This window comes from Emydura macquarii, unplaced genomic scaffold (assembly GCF_026122565.2).
Source record: "Emydura macquarii macquarii isolate MOO-44397 ecotype Brisbane River unplaced genomic scaffold, CSIRO-AGI_Emac_v2 contig_2988, whole genome shotgun sequence".
NCBI lineage: Eukaryota > Metazoa > Chordata > Testudines > Chelidae > Emydura > Emydura macquarii.
The window spans coordinates 2,791,324-2,812,108 of NW_027133125.1; the positions used below are offsets into that span (position 1 = coordinate 2,791,324).

Genomic DNA, 20,785 nt, shown 5'->3' on the forward strand with positions numbered 1-20,785 from the left:
TTCATATTCAGCATAATAAAGCAGTAGCTGATTTAATGACAGCACATGCATTTGGGTGTATATAGAAATACATAAACACATATCCTTTGCTGTGTGACCAAAACAGTTCACTAAGACTAGTAAAGGATCCACAAGAGACAGAACAAGTGGGAAATTAAGAGAACTGAAATCAGTTAAACTCTACGTACACAGGATCGCTGGGAGCTGCTGAATAACTGAGGGTATCAAAGATAAGAGGTCTTCAGGAGGTTTCACACCCTAATATGGATTATGTAAAAAAGACTGTCTTAGTTATGGTTAAGAACTGGATACTTTGTAAAACCTAAGCTATTTCCCCTCCTTGATACAGAAGAGAGAGGAATTCATATATCCCACTATCTAGTGGTAGAGACTCCAGGACAGCAGTCCCATTTTCAACAATCTTTGGTAATATCTGTCCAAATAACAGCTTGTTCACAAGTCTTTAGAGCCGCGCAATGATGTCTTTCACAAGCTTCTGCCCTCTTGCAATTCATCTCCATAGAGATCTTGAGGACCCAGACAGGTTATGACTATTTGCTGATAACAGGACCGTTTACAGCGGCTGCCTGGCACTACCTGCAAAAGTTATTATTGTCTAATCATTGCACTTAGAAGCCCAATTCAATGACGACAACTCTGTTGTGTTAAATTCAAGAGGGGTAGCCAGGCATCTGACGAAGTGGGTTGCAGCCCAAAAAAGCTTATGCCCGCAGAAATTTGTTAGTCTAAGGTGCTACAGGACTCTCGTTGTTTCTGTTGTGTTAGGTGCTGTCCAAAAACAAAAAAAAAAGAAGTCTCTGCTACTAAGAGCTAAGGTTGAAAGACATAGTCCTCACTAAGGAGCATGTGCTTTTCTTGGTTTAAAAGAAATTACATCATCTTTTTCAAAGAACTGCCTCCAGCCAATGTATACTATTGTATAATAATGGAAATTAATGGCAACATGTTTCATTAATGCAAAGCTATGGTTACTCAGTTAAATTAAGATTCCCACAGCAATGTTAACTCTGCCACATTGCACAGCTTTGTATGTTCTATGGAATAATTTCTGTCAAAAATAATAGAAAGTAGTTCTTGATTCCTGATTAAGAGTGCATTTTCTATACTGCTTTTATGGTTAAATGTGTAGATTACCATATTTCTGTTTATATAATAAAATATATTAAAAAAATCATATAGGATGTGCAACACAGACGTGATAAGATATCTGTTGGAACTTTGACTTTGGCATTGCTGACTTGGATTTTAATAGAGTAACCTCAATTCTTCAATAATTATATATTAAATGCAAAAAAAAAATTTAAGCAACTCAGATACTGTTTAATAGTGCAGGTTTGTACCTTCTGATAGTGTGACATTTTAATGCCTATAGCAGGGGTGATTCCAGATTAGAGGCCAGATGCTGCAGCACTTACTGATGCCAGTTAAATTATTAACATGAACAAGGGTTATAGGATCAGACCTGTATTTGAAATTTTCTGTCTGTGGGTCAAAGCTATTTAAGAGATGTTTTCAATATTTAGCATGTGCATACATGTTGCATGGAGAAACCAATCAGAAATATGCAATTTTTATGTTCAGTTCCAATCTGTCACAGCCTGAAAGCAATGTTTCTGAGACTACCCTAAAGGTAAAGGAAGATACAATGAAGAGCGTGCTTCCCGGGATTCTGAAACAGAGAAAACTGAAGAGAACAGGAGTACTAGAGACACAAAAAGGAAAAGGAGAATGACCTTCCACTGAAAGGTCTTACCTTGATAAACTGAATTATTCCATCTGGGACACCAGTCTTGCTCAGCTTTTGTAAATATTCAGTGATGTCACTTGTTTGTAAACCAACACTGACAGCAGCATAAAGCGAGTAAGCAGTGAGTTTGTATTCATGTATATGGGTTGGCCTGCACACAGGTTCAGCAATAGCAACCAGAAAATCCTGTGCATATTTGTAAACGGGAGAAAAGGCTTCCAGGAACACGTGGCCATCAGGAGCCTATAAGACAGAAAAGGAAAAAGATGTTAAAGAAATAATGATGAGTGAGAAAGGTAAAAAGCCCTCTTTATTACTCGGATTAAGGACACACTATGCAGAGAGACCACTATTATTTAACTGACAGTACAGAGGCAGGGTATCAGACTATACTGTACAAATTGTGTTTTATTTCAATATAGGTACTCAAATTATTGTCACTTAAAAATCAAATTTTATTTGCTTCTATTATCCTTCTATGTCGTTTAGACTGAAATGCACAGATTCCTTCAGTATGCTGCCCTATTTCTCCCCCCCACCTTCTCTTAAAGTGACACTGTTAACCCCTTAATTCTACCTACTTCAGAAGTTTTCTATAGAATTAATGCTAAAATGACATCCCCCTACACACACATCCACTCACGCCATGCTAAAATAGGGCTGTACCAAACTTTAAAATTTGCTCAGAATATTTTACATAGGCAAATTCAGGCCAAGGATTCTATTTACCTGCAGACACACAATATTTTTACTGTGCCTCTACTAGATTGCAGTAAGTGAAGCATATTCTGAAATTGCTAAGAAACCGCCTGTATTCCCAGCTTTTCTCTGGGGAAAAAAATACTGAAGAGGCCTCCCAATTTTAACCTTTTACCTCAAACCTCATTTATTACAGACAAAGATTTTATCTAGATAACATGAATCCCTACTCCATATCTCCAGTGCATCTTGTCCTATGTCCATGGTTAGCCATCTAGGACAGAGGCTGTCTCACTGCCTCTGTTTTGTACAGTATTGGGCCATATTTTTGGGTCTTAAGCAAAACCTTCCTCCTCACAGTGTCTCTTTCTAAATCAACCTAACACCTAAGCCACTACACAGTACCACACTTCACTCTCCTTTGTTATTTGCCACAAACAAAAGAAGAAGTCTTTTCCAAAGCTGTTGGTTGGGACTTACCACCCAGAGTGGACGTGAGGAATGGTCATCCTTTAGAAGCATTTGGTGTCTATAATCTTTTGCTCCATACTCGTCCACTCTGATCCCAGACTCTTCCACTTGCTTCCCTGCTGCAGATGGAACTGCTTCCTGAGACTCTCTACCTGGAGTTTCATCTTCATCATCATCATCTTCATCGTAGTGACGTTTCTTAGATTTCTTCTTATCTGAAAACAAAGTCACAAGAATTAAAATATAAATTTACCTACATCTTGATCAATTAAGGTCTAGAAGAAATACACAGGCAGTACAAGGTACTGTCCACATCTGTAGCCAAGCCATCTGTTAAAAAAACCATACATTAAAAGATGCTTGCTGTGACGTTATTGATATAACAGGCATCACGGAAACTTGGTGGAATAAGGATAATCAGTTGGACACTAATACCAGGGTACAAAATATATAGGAATGACAGAGTAAGTCACACTGGTGGGAGAGTAGCACTATATGTGCAAGAAAACATAGAATCAAATAAAGTAAAAATCTTAACTGAATCAAGCTGAATCACAGAACGTCTATGGATAGGAAGTCTATACTCAAATAATAAGACAATTGCAGTAGCTTTATACTACTGATCATCTAACCAGGATGGTGACTGTGAAAAACTCAGGGAGATTAGAAAGCCTACATAGGCAGAAAATGGGGGGATTTTCACGTGGGATTTCAACTATCCTCATATTGACTGGAATATGTCACCTCAGGGAGGAATGTAGAGATAAAATTTCTAGACACATTAAATGACTGCTTTTTGGAGCAGCTTGTCCTGGAACCTACAAGGGGAAAGGCAATTTTTGATTTAGTCCTAAGTGTAACACAGAATTTGGTTCAAGAGGTGAATATAGAGGAACCACTCGGTAATAGCGACCATAATGTATTACATTTAACCTCCTTTTTTGGGGGAAAAATACCAAAGAAACCCACTGCAGTAGCATTTAACTTCAAAAAGGGAAACTTCACAAAAATGAGGTAGCTAGTTAAATAGAAATTAAAAGGGACAGTCACAAGTGTAAAAAGCCTGCAAACTGCATCGACACTATTTAAAAACACCATAATAAAATTTTCAAACTAAATGTATAACCCAAATATAAAAAAAACAGTAGGAGGATCAAAAAATTCCACTACAGCTAAAGAAAAGTGTTGGTTAGAGGCAAAAAGGCATTCTTTAAAAATTGGAAGTAAAATTCTAGCGAGGAAACAGAAAGGAGCGTAAACTCAGTCAAGTCAAGTCAAGTGTAGAAATATAATAAGGCAGACCAAGAAAGAATTTGAAGAACAACTAGAAAGAGAGATTAAAAAGACAGAGGCTGTTCAGTTTAGGAGATGACTAAGGAGGGATATGATAGAGGTCTATAAAATCATGACTGGTGTCAAGAAAGTGAATCTGGAAGTGTTATTCATCCCTTCTAGAGGTCCCCTGATGAAACAAATAGGCATCAAGTTTAAAACAAACATAAGGAAGTATTTCTTTTCACACAGAGCACCATCAATTTGTGGAACTCATTGCCAACGGATGTTGTGAAGGCCAAAATTGTAACAGGGTTCAAACAAGAAATAGATAAATTAATGAAGAATAGGGTCCATCAATGGTTATTAGCCAAGATGGTCAGGGAGACAACCCCATACCCTGGGTTGAGTCCATAAACCTCCAGCTGCCAGAAGCAAAGACTGGACAACAAGGGTTAGATCACTCGAAATTGCCCCGTTCTGTTCATTTCTTCTGAACCATCTGGCATGGGTCACTATCAGAAGACAGGATACCAGACTAGATGGACCATTGGTCTAACCCAGTATGGCTGTTCTTTTGAGCTTAGCCCCTGGTTGGCAGATGAAGAGGGACTAGTTTATAGGCCTCTTTGGCAGGAAGGCCTGAAATGGGAATTTAGAGGTGGGAGAAGGGGAAAACCACCTTCCACTCAGACTGTTTTGTAGAAGTAGGATATGCCTGCACTGCAAGAGCACAGCTGCAGTCATGCCACTGTAGCACAGACACTTACTAAAGCCACAAAAGGGGTCATCCCAGGAGTGAATTCACCCGCTTCGGCAGTAGTTACTAGGTTGCTGGGAAAATGCTTCTACCGACCTAGCGGTGTCTACACTGGGGTCTGGTCAGTTTAAAAACGTCTCTTTTCACAAGCCTGAACAACACAGCTAGGTGGATCTAAATTTTAGATGTAGACCAGGGCTTAGCTTTCCCAAGTGGCGATAACTCCACTCTCCCAACTGCTCTGGGCTCTTTAACGGTGCACTGCCATCACACCCACCCCCAGTTACAGGAGCACCACGCACACCCAGCTTGTTCAAAGTGTGCACTACAGCAATGACCGCCTTCTCGAGCCAGGAGTGGGGCTCCCTCGTGCTAGGTGGTGTGCGCGTGGCTGCACCCACCCCGGCCGCGCGTGCCCACGCAGAGTCAGACACGCGCACACCTGCCACGCACACGCACCCAGAGCCGCAGGCAGGCACGCGCCTGCCGTAGACACGCGCACTCCTCTACCACTTGCACACTCACGCACACACGCCCACGCTAAGAGCTACGGTCCCGTCCAGGCCCCGCTTCCCAGACGTGGCCCTCACGGCTGGGGGCGGCCGGGGCCGCTGAAGGGCCGGGCAGGGGCGGCGCGGCCCGCCGAGAGACCCAGGCTACGGCGGGTCCCCACAGGCCGAGTGAGCCGGTGCCCGCGGCCCGGCCGGAGCAGGGGGGACGGGAGGGTCTCACCTCGCTCCCGCCGACCCATGGTCACGGCTCGGTCACTCCGCCGTCACCCGCCCCGGCCACCGACCGCGGCGCGCGCGATGACCGTTAGCCCCGCCCTCCCGGCGCCTGTCCTGGGCGTCACTTCCGGGGCGGGGCTAAACCAACGTCCGGTCACCTAGCAACTCCCGTCCCATATAGCCCCTCCCCCCCATCGCACGCCCTCGGGCTCCTCCTCCCAGCGTCATTTCAGCTCCCCGATAACGGTCCCTCCACCTCCCTCCGCCACCCCTCCCACCATCCCGTCGCCCACCCACACCCTGACCCCTCAACTGCCCCCCCACACCTGCACGCCCATCCCCCACATCATCCCCAACACCCCTCACGTTCATCCCACCTCCATCGCCCACCCATCCCCCACATCCCCGTCGCACTCCCATCCCCCACATCATCCCGTCGCCCACCTGCACGCCCATCCCCCACATCATCCCCAATACCCCTCACATTCATCCCACCTCCATCGCCCACCCACACCCTGACCCCTCAACGGCCCCACACACACCTACACGCCCATCCCGCACATTATGCCCACACCCCATCACACCTCCCAGCAGCCTCTTCCTCATCCCCCAGCAGCCTGCCCCCCCCCCCCAGGGGAGGGCAGAGATCTATTTTTAAAAGCCTTTTCAGTAATTAGGGACCATCCAGTATGCAAATCATTCACCCCGAGCGCCAGTGATTATTTGTTACTCTCATCCTCAGCACCTTCTGGCCCTCTAGCTCAGGGCATTAGCTTCCATTGAAAGTGCTTCCAGGTAAAGAGCAGGAGCCCTGCTTATTTGTACAGCACCTAGCACAAGAGGGCACTAGTCCACACTAGGCCTCTGAGTATCACCATCCTGTAACTGCCCCAGCATCTACCTTAAAGCAGGGGTTCTCAAGCAGGGGTATGCAGAGGTCTTCCAGGGGGTACGTCAGCTCATCTAGATATTTGCCTAGTTTTACAACTACAATTTCATATGGACAATAATTTTGTATACTGCTCTCTATAGAGGGTGACCAGCTAGCAAGAGAGAAAAATTAGGACAGCGTAGGGGGTAATAGGCACCTATATAAGACAAAGCCCTGAATATCAGATCACCACCATCCAATTTGAATTTGCTGGGTCATATGAAGATCTCCTGACAACAGTGAAGAAGCGAAAGTTGAAGTGGTACGGCCATGTAACAAGATCACCTGGCCTCTCCAAGATCATCCTCCAAGGGCCAGTACAGAGGAAGAGGAGAAGAGCCAGGTAGAAGAAGAGATGGACTGACAACATAAAAAAGTGGACAGGAATGGACTTTGCGGAGTTTCAGGCATTGACATGATCATCAGGGGTGGAGACATTTGATCATTCATCAATGATGGTGCCCCAAAGACCAATGCGGTAATGGGAGTGATAACGATAATCTATAAAAATTGGGACATCTGGTAACTCCATCTATATACTATACACTGAAATGTAAGTACAATATTTATATTCCAATTGGTTTATTTTATAATTATATGGTAAAAATGAGAAAGTGAGTAATTTTTCTGTAATAGCATGCCGTGACACTTTTGTATTTTTACATCTGATTTTGTAAGCAAGAAGATTAAGTGAGGTGAAACTTGGAGGTACACAAGACAAATCAGATGCCTGGAAGGAGTACAGTATTCTGGGAATGTTGGGAGGCACTGTCCTAAGTAAATCTGTCAACTTCTTCACATCAAATCCTCCACTTCACCAATAATCAACCTCTGTCATGGGAGGCTCATACTGTTCCTTTGCTGTACTAGCATCAGACTTCAATTTAGGGCAGCGCTTTGCCAACTGAGAATGCACTGGATTTCAGATCTGCACGTGGGAAGCTAAAATAGAAACTGCAGCATTGTCTTCGTACCATCTAGCTGGAAGACAGCGTGGTCTAGATTGCAGAAAGAACTCAACGGTACGAGTCAGGATTGGAATGAGGGCTATGCCGCTAAAGTGCTGTCCCTGATTCATCTAGGGCAGGGGTGGGGAATCTTTTTTCTGCCAAGGGCCTGATGGTGGTACGTGGAAAATGTCTGAGTGTCTGCCACCCAATTCCCCCCCCCGCCGCCACCGCCGTGAAACCGCGCTACCGCCGCAAAGGGGCAAACGGCTTCAGGGTTTCGGCGGCGGGCACTGCCCCCCCCCACGGAACCCCGCCACCATCGTGAAACTGCGCCGCCGCCGAATTCCCCCCTGCGGTTGCCTTGCCAGGGCCAGACCAAATGATTTTGCGGGCCTTATACGGCCCGTGGGCCGGACGTTCCCCACCCCTGATCTAGGGAATTAAATAAAAACCACTGGTCTTCAACAAGTCATGTGAGTTGTCACAGCTTGTTCACTTACAGTATAATGATATTTCATCCTTCTAACACCACTGCAAGGTTGGTGGGGAACCATATGGTTATATACCTACTGCATAACACAGGCAGTAGCACTTCTCAGAAAATTCTTGGCTGACGTACAGCAGATCTTTAGAAAAACATCACATCTTGATTTAAAAATTGCTGGTGATGGATGAATCTGCCCCCTCCCCCCCACCTCTTTGGTAAATTGTCCCAGTGGTTAATTACCCTCACTGTTAAAAATTCACCTTAGTTCCAGTTTGAATGTGGCTAACTTCAACTGTAAACCACTGGATCTAATTATACCTTTGTCTGCTAAATTAAAGGGCCCATTATCAAATATTTATTCTCCATGTAGGTTCTTAGAGACTGTAATCAAGTCACTCCCTTAGCCTTCTCTTTGTTAAGCTAAATAGATTTAGCATCTTGAGTCTATCATTACAAGGCAGATAGCTACTGTTTGTACTTAACTGTGAGGGTGTGAAGCATATTAGTGAAGATTACTTAAGAGCTCTAGTTTTGCTATTTTTAAGAGGCCCCTTTTCCACATTAAAAGTTGTAGTTATGAACCTCAGCACACTTTTAGCCAGCTCCATTATTACTTCCTTAAACTTTAACCAAGTTTTCTCTCCCCCTTATCGGGTACAGTCATTAAAGATCCCTCAGCATTTGTTCAATGACAGAGGGAGTTAGTCCTTGGGCTTTGGTCAAAAAAGTTAAATTTGAGTGTCATCATTCCCAATCTTGCAATTTACGATGCACAGACAAGCGGCTGCAGCCCCAGGGAACCCTGCTGACTTCAATGGGCTTCAGACAAGTGCAGTAGTCTGCCTATGTATAGTAAACTGCAGAATCAGCACCTTAGAGAATATCAGTTAAAATTGGGTACTTAACAAGTAAGTCTCATACGGACTACATTTTAAAAGTACTTCGACTTATTGTCAAGCTCTAGGAGAGTCAAAAGTTTGCACTACATCATTAAATATGTCAAGTGGGGGAACATTTGCAATTTCTTTACCAACAAAATGTCTCTCCTCCCTGATTCTGAATATAGCCTGAACATTCCCTTGTTTGTATAAAGAAATACTCAGAAGTCAAATGAAAAAACACATTGTAAAGATGGTTTCTCCCCCTCTCTACAACAGGAGTGTGTTCTTACAGATGATATTTCACATACAGTTATCTGCTGCAGTTTACTCAGGTCTAACTTAACCTTAGTTTGGCACGAGTAGGAACTAAATACTGGGCTCCTTGTTCCCATCTCAGCTATGCAGACTGATATTTACTGTGTAAAAAAATCAGAGGCATTTGTTTTAAAGCATGAGAGGGTGATCATTTTTTATTACAATTATTTTTTGCATTTATAAGAGGACCATTGTAGATTTAAATATTCTAGCTGATGGATGTTGATAATGAGAGATGCTTTCTGTACCATTACTAGCATGTTATATTTTACTTTTCTTAGAACACTTGCATTGTAGGCAAATGCAGCATAGGAAGTGCATAAATTTCATGTCTTGAAAATATAACAAAATGAAGGGAAATACAAATTGGAAATAAATATTTTTGTTTTATTAACACTCAAAGTGCCATTATCTATAGTTGTTCCATATAGTTCACAAGGTTACATCCAGTAAACCTCTGTACCATAACCTTTCAAAAATTAATTAAATTTGGAAGAAAAAGCAATCTTTCATTGTGCTAATTCTTTCAGGTCCTCATGCATGATCAACCTAAACAAAGATGTGTACCAACAATATACAAATTTCATATAAACAAAGTCATTGGTCAAACACAAAATATAAACATGGCTTCTTTTACATCAGATACAAAAAACCCCCCAAACAAAATAAAAGCCATTTACCAGCAAGAAAATAAAACAGGTAAATACATAAAAAAAATTTAAAAAAATCAAAGTTCTTTTTTATACATTTTTACAAGCACAATTTTGAGAATGTAACAAAGTCAACATGTGCATGAAAAGTAGAAGAAACCACACCGTACCAGGCAATTAGTAGGTCCTTTGTTTGACAGAGTGTACTGGCTCTTTTCCTAAACTATGGATTTAGAGACATTCAACAGTGCACTGTATACCTATCATGAGAATTTTTACTTGGTATCACTTTAAACATTAAACAGGATTTTTATTTTTTTAAGCCACAAAAATTGTTAACCAAATTGGAAACTCAAAAGTTTGACTGGTATTTTTGAAAGGAGTAAGCTGCAGTTTTAAAGCATGTTCTGAACTTATTGCATGCACCAATCAATCAGCAATATAGTAACATGCTTTATCTTTTCCAGTACCAGAAAACTAGACAGGGTAAAGAAAGAGAAGCTTTACCATTAAAAGTAACACAAAGGACAGGAGACAGAATCAATCTTGGAAAAGTCAGGTTTTTCCATTTTCCAAAATTTTACAAGTGGCTCTGAGAATTCAAAGATTGCGTTCCCCTTTCCACAACAGTCTATTTTCTCTGTATCACTGAAACACCTTAGCATTTTGGTTTTTTACAAAATTCTTAAAAGAGAAATTACACTGTTGCCCCTCCAGAGTGTTTTAATATACTTCTAAGTACAATTCACGTCCAATTTTGGAAATACAAATACATTTTGAATGATTAAAGACAAAATTAAAAAAATATTTTCTGAACATCAGCCAGCTGAAAATATATTTATCTAGTAAATTATGTCTCAAAGCTTTTATATATTTAATTATTCTAACTAAACATAGTACCCTTAAAAAACAAGTTCATAAAAATGTAGAAATGAAACTGTGGAATAAGACTACTGGGATATATATATATATATATATATATCTGTGTGTGTGTGTGTGTGTGTGTGTGTGTGTACACTCAATTCATACACAGAATTACAAGTATACTTTAAAGTTGGGAGAGTTGTTTGATACATTATGGAACTAGTAAGCAACGCTCAACTCCTGAGTTCCTCAACCAAGATATAACCATAGGCTAATACAGTTTTATACAAGATATTCCATTTAAAGCAGCAACAGCAGTGCAGTTACTGATAGCAACATCTCAAAAGTAATAAAAACATACATCCAGACAGTAGTACATTGCACACATACGTGATTCTCATACATCCATTAACAATTGGCCAGAGTATTAATCAGTGTACAAATTAAACATTTTCAAAAATGTGCAAAAAAGTCAACATTGATAGAAAAAAACACCTTTGTGTACATACGTTATAAACTGTGCCCAGCATTCAACTGAAAGTAAAAACATTTACAGAGAGAAACGGATAGATTAAATATAGGGAATTTAATGGCCACATAAAAATGTACATTAGACCAAAAGGGAAAATTTACACATTTATTCATAGCATTGTGAAAATTAAAAGACCTACTTTCAAACTTATCCAAGTCTCCTCCATTTATTTACAATGATATTCCATTAAATGAATTGTGTGACGTCTGAGGTGGCAGACATTAAGTTTTAATAAACCATATACATTTTAAAGTGAATGACATCAAGATTTAAACAGGTATTAGGGAAAGATAAGCACTGTGAAACTGAGAAAAGAAAATGCAATGCTTGTCTTTATAGCCACCATTATCTATTCGGGATGGGAGAGAAGATCTATAATATGGGGGAAAGATGCAAAACTTTCTGAAATATTCCCCACCTTACATTCAATGTAAACCCATATTATAGGTCTTCTCTCCTCCCCGCAGGGAGCCTGGTCCTCCAGTCCTTATTAGTGAGAGTTCCACCAGCATAACAATTGAACAATCAGGTCCAAATTTTCCCTAATTTTTATCCAGTTTTCTCCCCTTTTAAAAAAAATCATGAAAAAACCAAGAGCTAGTAAAAATTAGCTTACTAAATTCTGACCTTTTGAAACGAGAGGTCAATTGAACTATATCTTTTGTTACTTCAGATTTTCCCCCAAGGTATTGCAAATGGTGGAACTTAAATACAATCCAAAAAAGGCATGGCAGTAATGCCAAAGAAAATTTAAAACATAAACCAAATAGAAGTTAAATGCAAAAGCACTCTTTGTTCCTGATCTGAAGTTTAATGACTTAAAAATCCTATCTGGGGACAAATCTGCTCCCTCCAGTGTGCATTTGTGGCTCTCCCCTTAAGGGCAGTGGAAGTCCCATGTATCTAGGGTGAGATTTGGCTCTTAAATTAAAAAGGACTGTTTCCCCAGCAACAATCTGAAATGTTCTTGTTTGCTATGGCACTAAGAGCAGTTCAGATCATAAATCTACTTTTCTTAAATGCCTCCAAGCTCAAACTTGGCTATAAAAAATAAGTCATAGAAAAGGAATTAGTCACCAAGTTTGTGCATTTAGTGATGTCAATAATATTGTGTAGCGTTTTGTTCAAAACTTTTCATTTTAATGCTGGAATGAATTTTGCATATCAAAACAGCAACAGTGAGCATCCAAATCTATCCTTTAAAAATGGGCAGTGCTGGATATATCTTTTACTAGTACCTGTTTTATTCCATTTAGCAATATCTTACTAGTAGATAAGGATGAGTAACAGTACTAATCTACAAAACATCACTTTTGGCTCTTGTAGAGGGGATAGAAAAACTTTGGTTTTTGGACACTGTATACTTATCATGAACACAAGATAGGAAGTTCCCAGCAATAAGAAATGATATTGGCAGTAATAACTTCGCTAATCCAAAAATACCATAAGGATTTGCATTCAAGCACACAAAATACGCTTTTTCATATGCATGATATAGTTAAATAACTTGAAGATTAAAAACATAAGTTTAGTTCTAAATAACTGTATATCTGACCAATTTGCTCAAGTCTCTGAAGCTGCAGTTTGACATTGTTCAATATTGTCTGAGGAAATGGCTTGCTACACTGCACTGTACCTTCTGCTTCTAGCAGGAAAGCTTTCAGTCAAGACAATGGCAGGATTAGGATTATTTAAAAGCAGAGAACACAATATTGGAAACAAAGGTAGCTCATTTAAACTATTTTGTCAAGACAGAGCCAATACTACTGTATACTTTTCCTAAGCAAACAACTTCCTTTATTATAGTACTGTACCAGGTATAGTAGGTGGCATGTCTAAGCCATATATGAGTCCATTAAGAACTGTGCTAAGATTTCTAACGTTAAAATGAAGTTGAAGTCTAGTGATAAGAGCACAGTACTAAGAACTCTTGAGTTCTAATCTTTACTGAAGCAAGAGTCTATACTCTTGGGCAAGTTATCTATCTTGTTTGATTTGTCTAACTTGTCTCAGTTTTCCAATCTGTAAAATGGGGATAACACTAACTTCTTTGCTGGGATGTTTTGTACTAAAATGGAGAGCACTGTAAGTGCTAAGTATTTTTATTATTTAAAAATAATTGTAGTAAATTCTCAACCTAAAAGTCTGCTGCAGACTCTAGTTAAAGTACAGCTTTTGATGGAGTTAGTGAATTCTGTCTCAGGAGTCTTGCATATATTTTTAAAGACTGTTTTGGTGGCACTGAATGATTAGACAGCCATATGATTTAAATATGGTGTCTATACATAAACAAAATTAAGGCATATAGATAAAAAGGCACTAATTGAAGAGACAGCTGTTAAATTATTTTTCATTATTATAACCGAAAGGACAGTTTAACTCAATTAGAAATTTATCGTGAACTATTACACAAAATAAATTTTACCTAAAAAATGGAAGTAATTATGTATGCAAAAAGTAAAGTGTGTGTTTTAGATTTAACCCGTACTGCTACTGTATATGCCGGGGTGGCCAAATTTATTCACCCTCTGACCCGCATCTGATAATTTTCAGAAGCTCAAGAACCAGGCGCGCCTGCTGGGGCTCGAGGCCTCAGCCCTGGGGGAGGTGCCTCCCACAGGGCTGAAGCCCTGAACCCCACCACTCCACTGCAGGACAAAAGCCCTAAGCTCTGTCCCCAAGTCTGGTAGGCAGAGAATAGGAGAAGTATGGGGGGGCGCTGCGAGCCGCACTTTAACTGTAAAAGAGCCGCATGCAGCTCACGAGCCATGGTTTGGCCACTCCTGATAATTCCCGTCACTATTCTTTTTTGTTAAAGTAAGCATTTTCTTAAAATTATCAGCACCAATTTCCCACTAAGAGAGAACTTGCACCAAAGCACACGTTTGTTTTTACACCAAATGGAGTCTATGCCAGCTGTTAATCATATTTTTCTTCATTTCAACCAGATAGAATCCAGCTTATTAAAACATACACACAAAACTAGTTTAATGAATAAGCTTGTTTCTGACTGGCTGAAGTACAAATCAATCTGTTATGTAAGCCAATAAGAATGCAGCATATCAAATATTATGCAGTGGCTAACTCACTATTAAAACCAATTTACAGACAAGTGGTTAAATATATATAACTAACTGGGTGTAAAAGAAATAAAGACAGTGCAATAAAAAATAGTTTCCAGATCAATAGCTCCTGATTTGAAAATAAACATTTCTACTCTCTCAATAAGCCTTGACGCTTATTTTCTGTAAATCCAGTTTCGCATTGGCATTTACATGGGAGCAGACCATAACCCTGTGACAACATTCTATCCCACTGACATTTTCTCATAATTGGATGTAGCACTGATAAGTTAATGATTCTAAAATACTGTAATTTTAGTTGGTAGGCTGTTCAAAGTGGTGCAGAGAAATCTTGCTTCATGACCCTAATCTTCAATTGGATTTTAACCATGCAGCTCCATGCACCGTTGGAATTACAGACAGAGTTTATTATACTGCCAATAGTGTGCTAGATGCTTAACAGACACATAGGGGTTTACTGTACCATCATTAAAAGCAGAAAGCACAAAAAACATTTTACCCCAACATGACCTTACCAGGTTTCCAAAATGGAACATACAAGGGGATGAATGTACTGCATGTTTCTCAAAAGGCAGAATTTGACTAGCCTCAATAATTCCCATTTCTAGCTCAAAATATGGATTATTTTATACAGTAATTATTTAAAGGCTATACATAAGTAGCTTAGTTCAGCTGGGAGGTTCTCCCCAGGATAAAAAGAAATAGTTCAGTCCTTGTGATTCATTTAATGAGATCTTAATGATAAGCAACAAAACTGGTGAAATTAGTCGTCATTGCCTCAGCGGCTTTCTGATATGTCTAATAATTTACAATCCAGATGGAATTATATTTTAAGGGGAAAGCTATATCTAAAAGTTTATGAAACTTCGTATTATTCTGCATGTTTATCTTTTCCCAGTCTCAAACAAGTTTACCATTGTCAAGACAGAAAGCAATCTTTTAAAAAGGCACAAAAGCAGCAGCCTTATTCTGCTTGTTTGTTTGTTTTCAGCAACAGCCTGGAAATGATACTGCAATATAGAGAAGCCAACTTTGCCTTGCAAACAGGATATATTTTTAGAAAACAAGAAAGAAAATTTTCAAGCTTCACAGAGTACTTCAGAGAGAGTAGTTTCTTTTATTGATCCAAGAGTATCTTTAAAATTTCTGAGTGCTGCAGTTAAACATGATTAAATTTTCCCTTTAAGTTCATTTTTTGTACTTTTTTGGTAATATAAATAACTTTCTTACCCTTTCAGATACCACTGTCCACCACTGATTTTATATATATACACACACATTTTCAGCTTGGATTTTGGTACCTTCCTAATTCTTTTTAAATCAATTTCAGATATAGGGTTTGTACATTATGTAAACTATTAGTCAATTTTAAAGACAGTCTCTACATAACACTCCCTACTGTCCCCACGGCCACTAAATGTTGCTTATGAAGCAAAGATCCTTTACAGCACAAAGGTTCATGCAGGTTCTTTCCATAGGCTTCTTCCATAGCTTCCATCGAGTGACAAGGAGGCCAAAGAAAGTGAACACAAGTTTACTTTAATTTTGGCCCGTGGGTTTTCCCTGATTGAACCTTCATCTCATTAATATAAACCTTGCACAGTTGCTTACTGTGACCAACAGAATGACCAACCAGATAAAAGTCACAATAATCACAGGAAACAGACAACTGAAATAGACCACTTGCCCAAAATATTGAGAGAGTGGCCCCAGTTAGAAGAATAACAACTGTTTTACCTACTACAGGTATATGGATTGGGATAGAGCAAGACTCCTAGTTATGTTGCTGGTACAGGATTTGGCAGCTAATTTAGCAAAATAAAAATTCAGAAACCTTAAGAGTCACTGTCACATGAGCCAACACTAATCTCTCATTGTAGCCCAATACATTCACTTCTTAATTTTCATGCACCTCAAGCTTTTGATAGTCCTAATGACATAAAGCAGAGTGGGCTCTCGGGACCATAATACAAAGCCTTGTCAAAATGGTTTGACAATCCAAAGCATCAATACATTCTGTCTTTACATAACTAGGAAGGAAAGATAAGCAACCAGTGAATCAAACATACTAGCATGAATCAAACTTAAATTATATGCATCAAACAACTTATTTCCAAACTCTCTTTCTTAAATTCGCACCAGTATTTTCCAGTGGAGTTATTCAAGAACTGTGTGATTGTGTCTCAGAATTTTGTCTTACTCTTTTAATGCTCTGTTCTAGAGACTGCAAAGACGAATGCACTTTTTATGATTGTCTCAGATCTAGCACAGTTTGATCCTTCTGAATTGTGAAATTGTAGATTCATACTATTTAGTTGCTTCTTTGCCTTTTACATCTTTGGTCATTTTTAATGCAAAACCTAGCATGACACATTGGGCTGCTGCACTTTGTTTAGACAGACTTCATTTTCAAAATTCAGTGCTCAAGTAATATTGCTGTGTCAGATATGCAGCTTTAAAAATGTTCCAGTTTTCCTGTATCGTCTGTCCCTGATATATCTATATTGATTGTGTTCAAGGATTTTCCCGGGAAAGAGGCATTTTAAAGTTGTGTCTATCATCATTACAGCTTAAAATATGTGACCAAAGAAGTCTCTTCAAAGTGCCTTGTCATCATTTGACACTAAGAATTAGACACAAGGAATTAGAATTCATTTTATTTCAGGGGCTCTTTCAAACATCCTAAATGACTGGATTGTGTTTTTAAAACAATTTGAGAAGGATTATTATATTCAGGTGCATGACCTTGGATATACATTCCTTATCAGTCTCTGGCAATTGTCCTGATCTCTTATTTTTTGTAGTTCATCCTGTCAGATGATGTATATAGCAGGTAGGGATTAGTATTTTTCTCTGCCATTCATTGAATGGTAGAGAAGGACTTTCCCTCACACAGTTTTGTGTCTATCTTACCATCATAGGGAAATGACTTTTCCCCTCTTCACTTAGATGGTAGCCATATCTTTGGCAGCTGCAGGGGGTAAGGATTCTCCTGACTCTCTCTTTAACTGTTGATATTTTTGGTTATTTTTTGTTTATTATGGAGACTTCTCCCCTGAGCTTTGCAGCAGGAGTCTGGATCTATAATAAACAATTTACCTGTAATTCTTGTTCTATGAAGGTAATACAATAACTCTGTATCAGCATTCACCAACTACTGATTTAGGGCTATGTTCCTGCCTTATTTTCTTTTGGTCACAAAGGAAATGTCAGGCAGGTGCTTTATTGTGCAGAGCACTCTCTACTGCAGGCTCTAAGTTCTCTTTCAGCTTTCTAATTCATTTCCAGAGCTGTGGGTTCATGCCTCAGGTGTGCTATTCAGAAACTGATTAACAAGCTAAAACATAACTGAAAATGGTCAGCAGCAACTACCTACAGTACAAAAGAACAATCATAGATAATGATTTTCTTCTCCCTGTATGCTAGCTGCTTGTGTATTTTCCCCTGCATCCTGAGACAGTCAGGCGGTGTTAGAAAAAGTTACACAGTTCTTGACAGTCCAAGTTATATGTCTGTTTCCTCGTTAATTAAGGAATTAATATGTACTAAAGTGCTTTATCTTTGTGAACCACATCAGTACATTATAGAAACAAAAAGTTCTAGGTCCTGGTAGGGGGAAAAAAAGAGACCCTCATTCTAAATACAAAAATTTAGATTCTTGTTTACAATCTAAGTGAAACAAAGAATCAAGAGAAAAATGTTTTCTCTCTTGTCTTTTTTCTCCTTTTTTATAAAAATAAAAATAAAAGTGCAGTCAAATAGAAAATAAATGCAGTAGCTACAAGCTGAGTTGAGGCAGGCTGTTAGTGATAATGTGCAAATGTGTGTCTTAGCAGTTCATCTGCAGATGGTCGCAACTTGGCCTCGATAAAAATCCGCTTCAGGAAATCCCGACTATGGTCCGAGACATGAGGTGGCAACTGTGGATTGGTTGCTTGGGTGGCAATTTTAAAGATGGCAGCCATCGCTTCATACTCTGCCCAAGGAGGTTTCTCAGTGAGCATTTCTACCACCGTGCAACCTACGCTCCTGAAACAGAGATGAAACAACAGCAGGTTACAGACAGAATCATGTTCTCCCTCTGTGGAAACAAAAACTACAACATGGCAGCTACTGAAATGCCACAAGTTGGAGACTGTTTCCTACACAACATTGCAATTCAATTTCAATTGAAAAAACAGACTTCTGTCACATGTATAATCATGCACTTTATTCAAAGGTCACACTTGCCACTGCAAATCACAACCTATGTCCTGCTCCACCTGTCAGCTAACCTGAATGCAGTTACTCCAGGAGGAGGATGTTTATCTAGACAGCAGGTTAATTTCTTACTTGGAAAGAAAGGTTAGAAATGCCACAGCCAGCAATCTGAATTTCTGGGCCAGCTCCACTGTCTACTGGCTGTGCTATCACCTACTAAATCTGTATTCAGATTCAGAGCTTGGCCCCCATACCTCAAGGTGGCAGGGGCTGGGAATACTACTCTACAGAAGCAATTGACTTTGGAGACAGCACAGTGATCATACTGATGGAGAGAAATGCACTCAACCTTCCTTGGCCCAGAGAAGGCACTTAATTTGTTTTAACTGAAAATATTCCTATCACTTTGCATTTCCATCAGACTCTAGCTCCTATCAGACATCATATTATTTAGCGTCATGCAATTCCATTTAAAAAATGCTTAAGGTGCCCACACTCCTTACAATGCATTAAGAAGCACTTAAATATTGAAAATTACGCCATTTCCTGCCCTTTGCATTAGGGTATACAATTTCTGTAGTAGTCAGTTCATTAGCAGCAGTTTGCAGGAGGTCTGGAGTAATTAATCAGTTGCTTCATTGTACATTAAAACCTAGGTTGAGATGATTTCTAAACACCAAGCAGACAGAATAATATCAGTACATCGAGGTAGCTCTTGCTCCATAGACCCTGCAAGTTCAGTCTCTGTTCCAAAAGAATATCTGAATATTGCCAAATGGATGACTTAGGCAGTCGTGCTGTTGGGCAAAGGACTATATAACAGGAGGCTCGCTTCTTCACATCTGCGCTTGCTGAAGGATTTGTTCAGCAACAGTGAACCAACTAAAAAAAAAAGTGTCATTTTTCACCATAATCTTTCCACAGAAAGCCAGGTGTCGAATTCCTGAAGGTTCCTGAATTGTGCAGCTTGGGTCTGCTTATTTATGCACTATAACTTTGTAACAGCAACATGGTTGGGCTTCTCCATTGTTCAAAGTACAGTAGGACACAACTGCTCATTGGTCTGAACCATCCTGATTATACTTTACTGACTTGTGTCCGTTATGTTGGCTGCTAATGGTGTGACACTACTGTTTTTAAAGCCCTTAATGATGTTGACCCAGCAACATGTTTCTTTACCTCTGTACTGTTGGTTCTTTGCTCACATACCATGTGTTTTGTAAGGAATTCCCCCATGCCAGAAATCACCTGTCAATTGTGCTTTTGATAGGATAGACTTTATGATGTGGAACATACTTACCCTTTAAATCAGTCTCATTTTATCTATCCCCACTTCTGAAAGTCATTTAATGCTCTCCCCTCTGGCCCCCCAATAAAAAGGTGTTTTACAACAGTTGCCCCTATATTTACTCTCGTACTTGTAAGAGTGTTCACTGATTTTTTTCCTCCAATATATTGTTTGTTGCCTACACAGCTTGTTTTCACCTTGGGCAACCAGAAACAAAGAATGAGAATGCGCAAACTTAAAATAATTACAATTTTAATTTGTCTCTGAAACCATCTCCTCTGGGGTAGTGTGGAGTTATCTTCATTAGAATAGCTCTCAGACATACCAGATATCTGCTTTTCTCCCATACCCTTCTCCACTGATAACTTCAGGACTCATCCAGTATGGAGTCCCTGTGACAGACTTCATTCCTGTGCCAGAGAGACAAATAGTCTGAAGTCGCTTGCTGGCACCGAAATCACCTAGCTTCACATTGCCTGCTGAATCCCGCAAAATATTTGCTCCTGGAAGAAAGAGAAAAATCTCTGCATTACATTCAGTAAAAGCCCATCAACTACATGAGAGTGAATGGAATCAACATACATTTGGTTTAGTTGATGCATTATAATTACAGCCTTGTATATTCCATGGTGCAGAATTTGCCCCTTGCCTCAGAACTGTTCTCTGGAATGTGAGCTTTCATTTTAAAAAAAAGGTTTCTAGTCCTTATGGTTGTAGAAAAAAACCTCAGAAATGTGAACCAAGTGTAACTGATGCAGTGTCATCTACGTGCATCTGCAGAGAGTCTGAAAATTATAGTCCTGAGGCATAACCTGCCCTTTTTGTCTCAGACAAGTCTCTGTGGATTCCACAATTCCACCGCTGCATAATTTGGCATATTTCCAAAATATCATGAAATGCATCATT

The 20,785-nt window shown here is 39.7% G+C and overlaps 2 protein-coding genes across 2 annotated transcripts in view; both read right to left on the minus strand.

Annotated features, from left to right (window-relative positions):
* Positions 1 to 5,828, minus strand: part of ERCC3 (ERCC excision repair 3, TFIIH core complex helicase subunit) — a 48,047-nt gene extending 42,219 nt beyond the window's left edge. Inside the window, exons 1-3 of the mRNA XM_067570103.1 lie at positions 5,703 to 5,828; positions 2,948 to 3,153; positions 1,775 to 2,011 (exon numbers count right to left, since the gene is read on the minus strand). Coding sequence (XP_067426204.1) covers positions 1,775 to 2,011; positions 2,948 to 3,153; positions 5,703 to 5,721 — 462 coding nt within the window. The 5' untranslated portion in view covers positions 5,722 to 5,828. The remainder of the gene's footprint in view (positions 1 to 1,774; positions 2,012 to 2,947; positions 3,154 to 5,702) is intronic.
* A 12,292-nt stretch (positions 5,829 to 18,120) lies between these two features.
* The window catches only part of MAP3K2 (mitogen-activated protein kinase kinase kinase 2), a 93,605-nt gene continuing 90,940 nt past the window's right edge, over positions 18,121 to 20,785 (minus strand). Inside the window, exons 16-17 of the mRNA XM_067570055.1 lie at positions 20,205 to 20,382; positions 18,121 to 18,420 (exon numbers count right to left, since the gene is read on the minus strand). Of these exons, the coding sequence (XP_067426156.1) occupies positions 18,195 to 18,420; positions 20,205 to 20,382 (404 nt within the window). The 3' untranslated portion in view covers positions 18,121 to 18,194. The remainder of the gene's footprint in view (positions 18,421 to 20,204; positions 20,383 to 20,785) is intronic.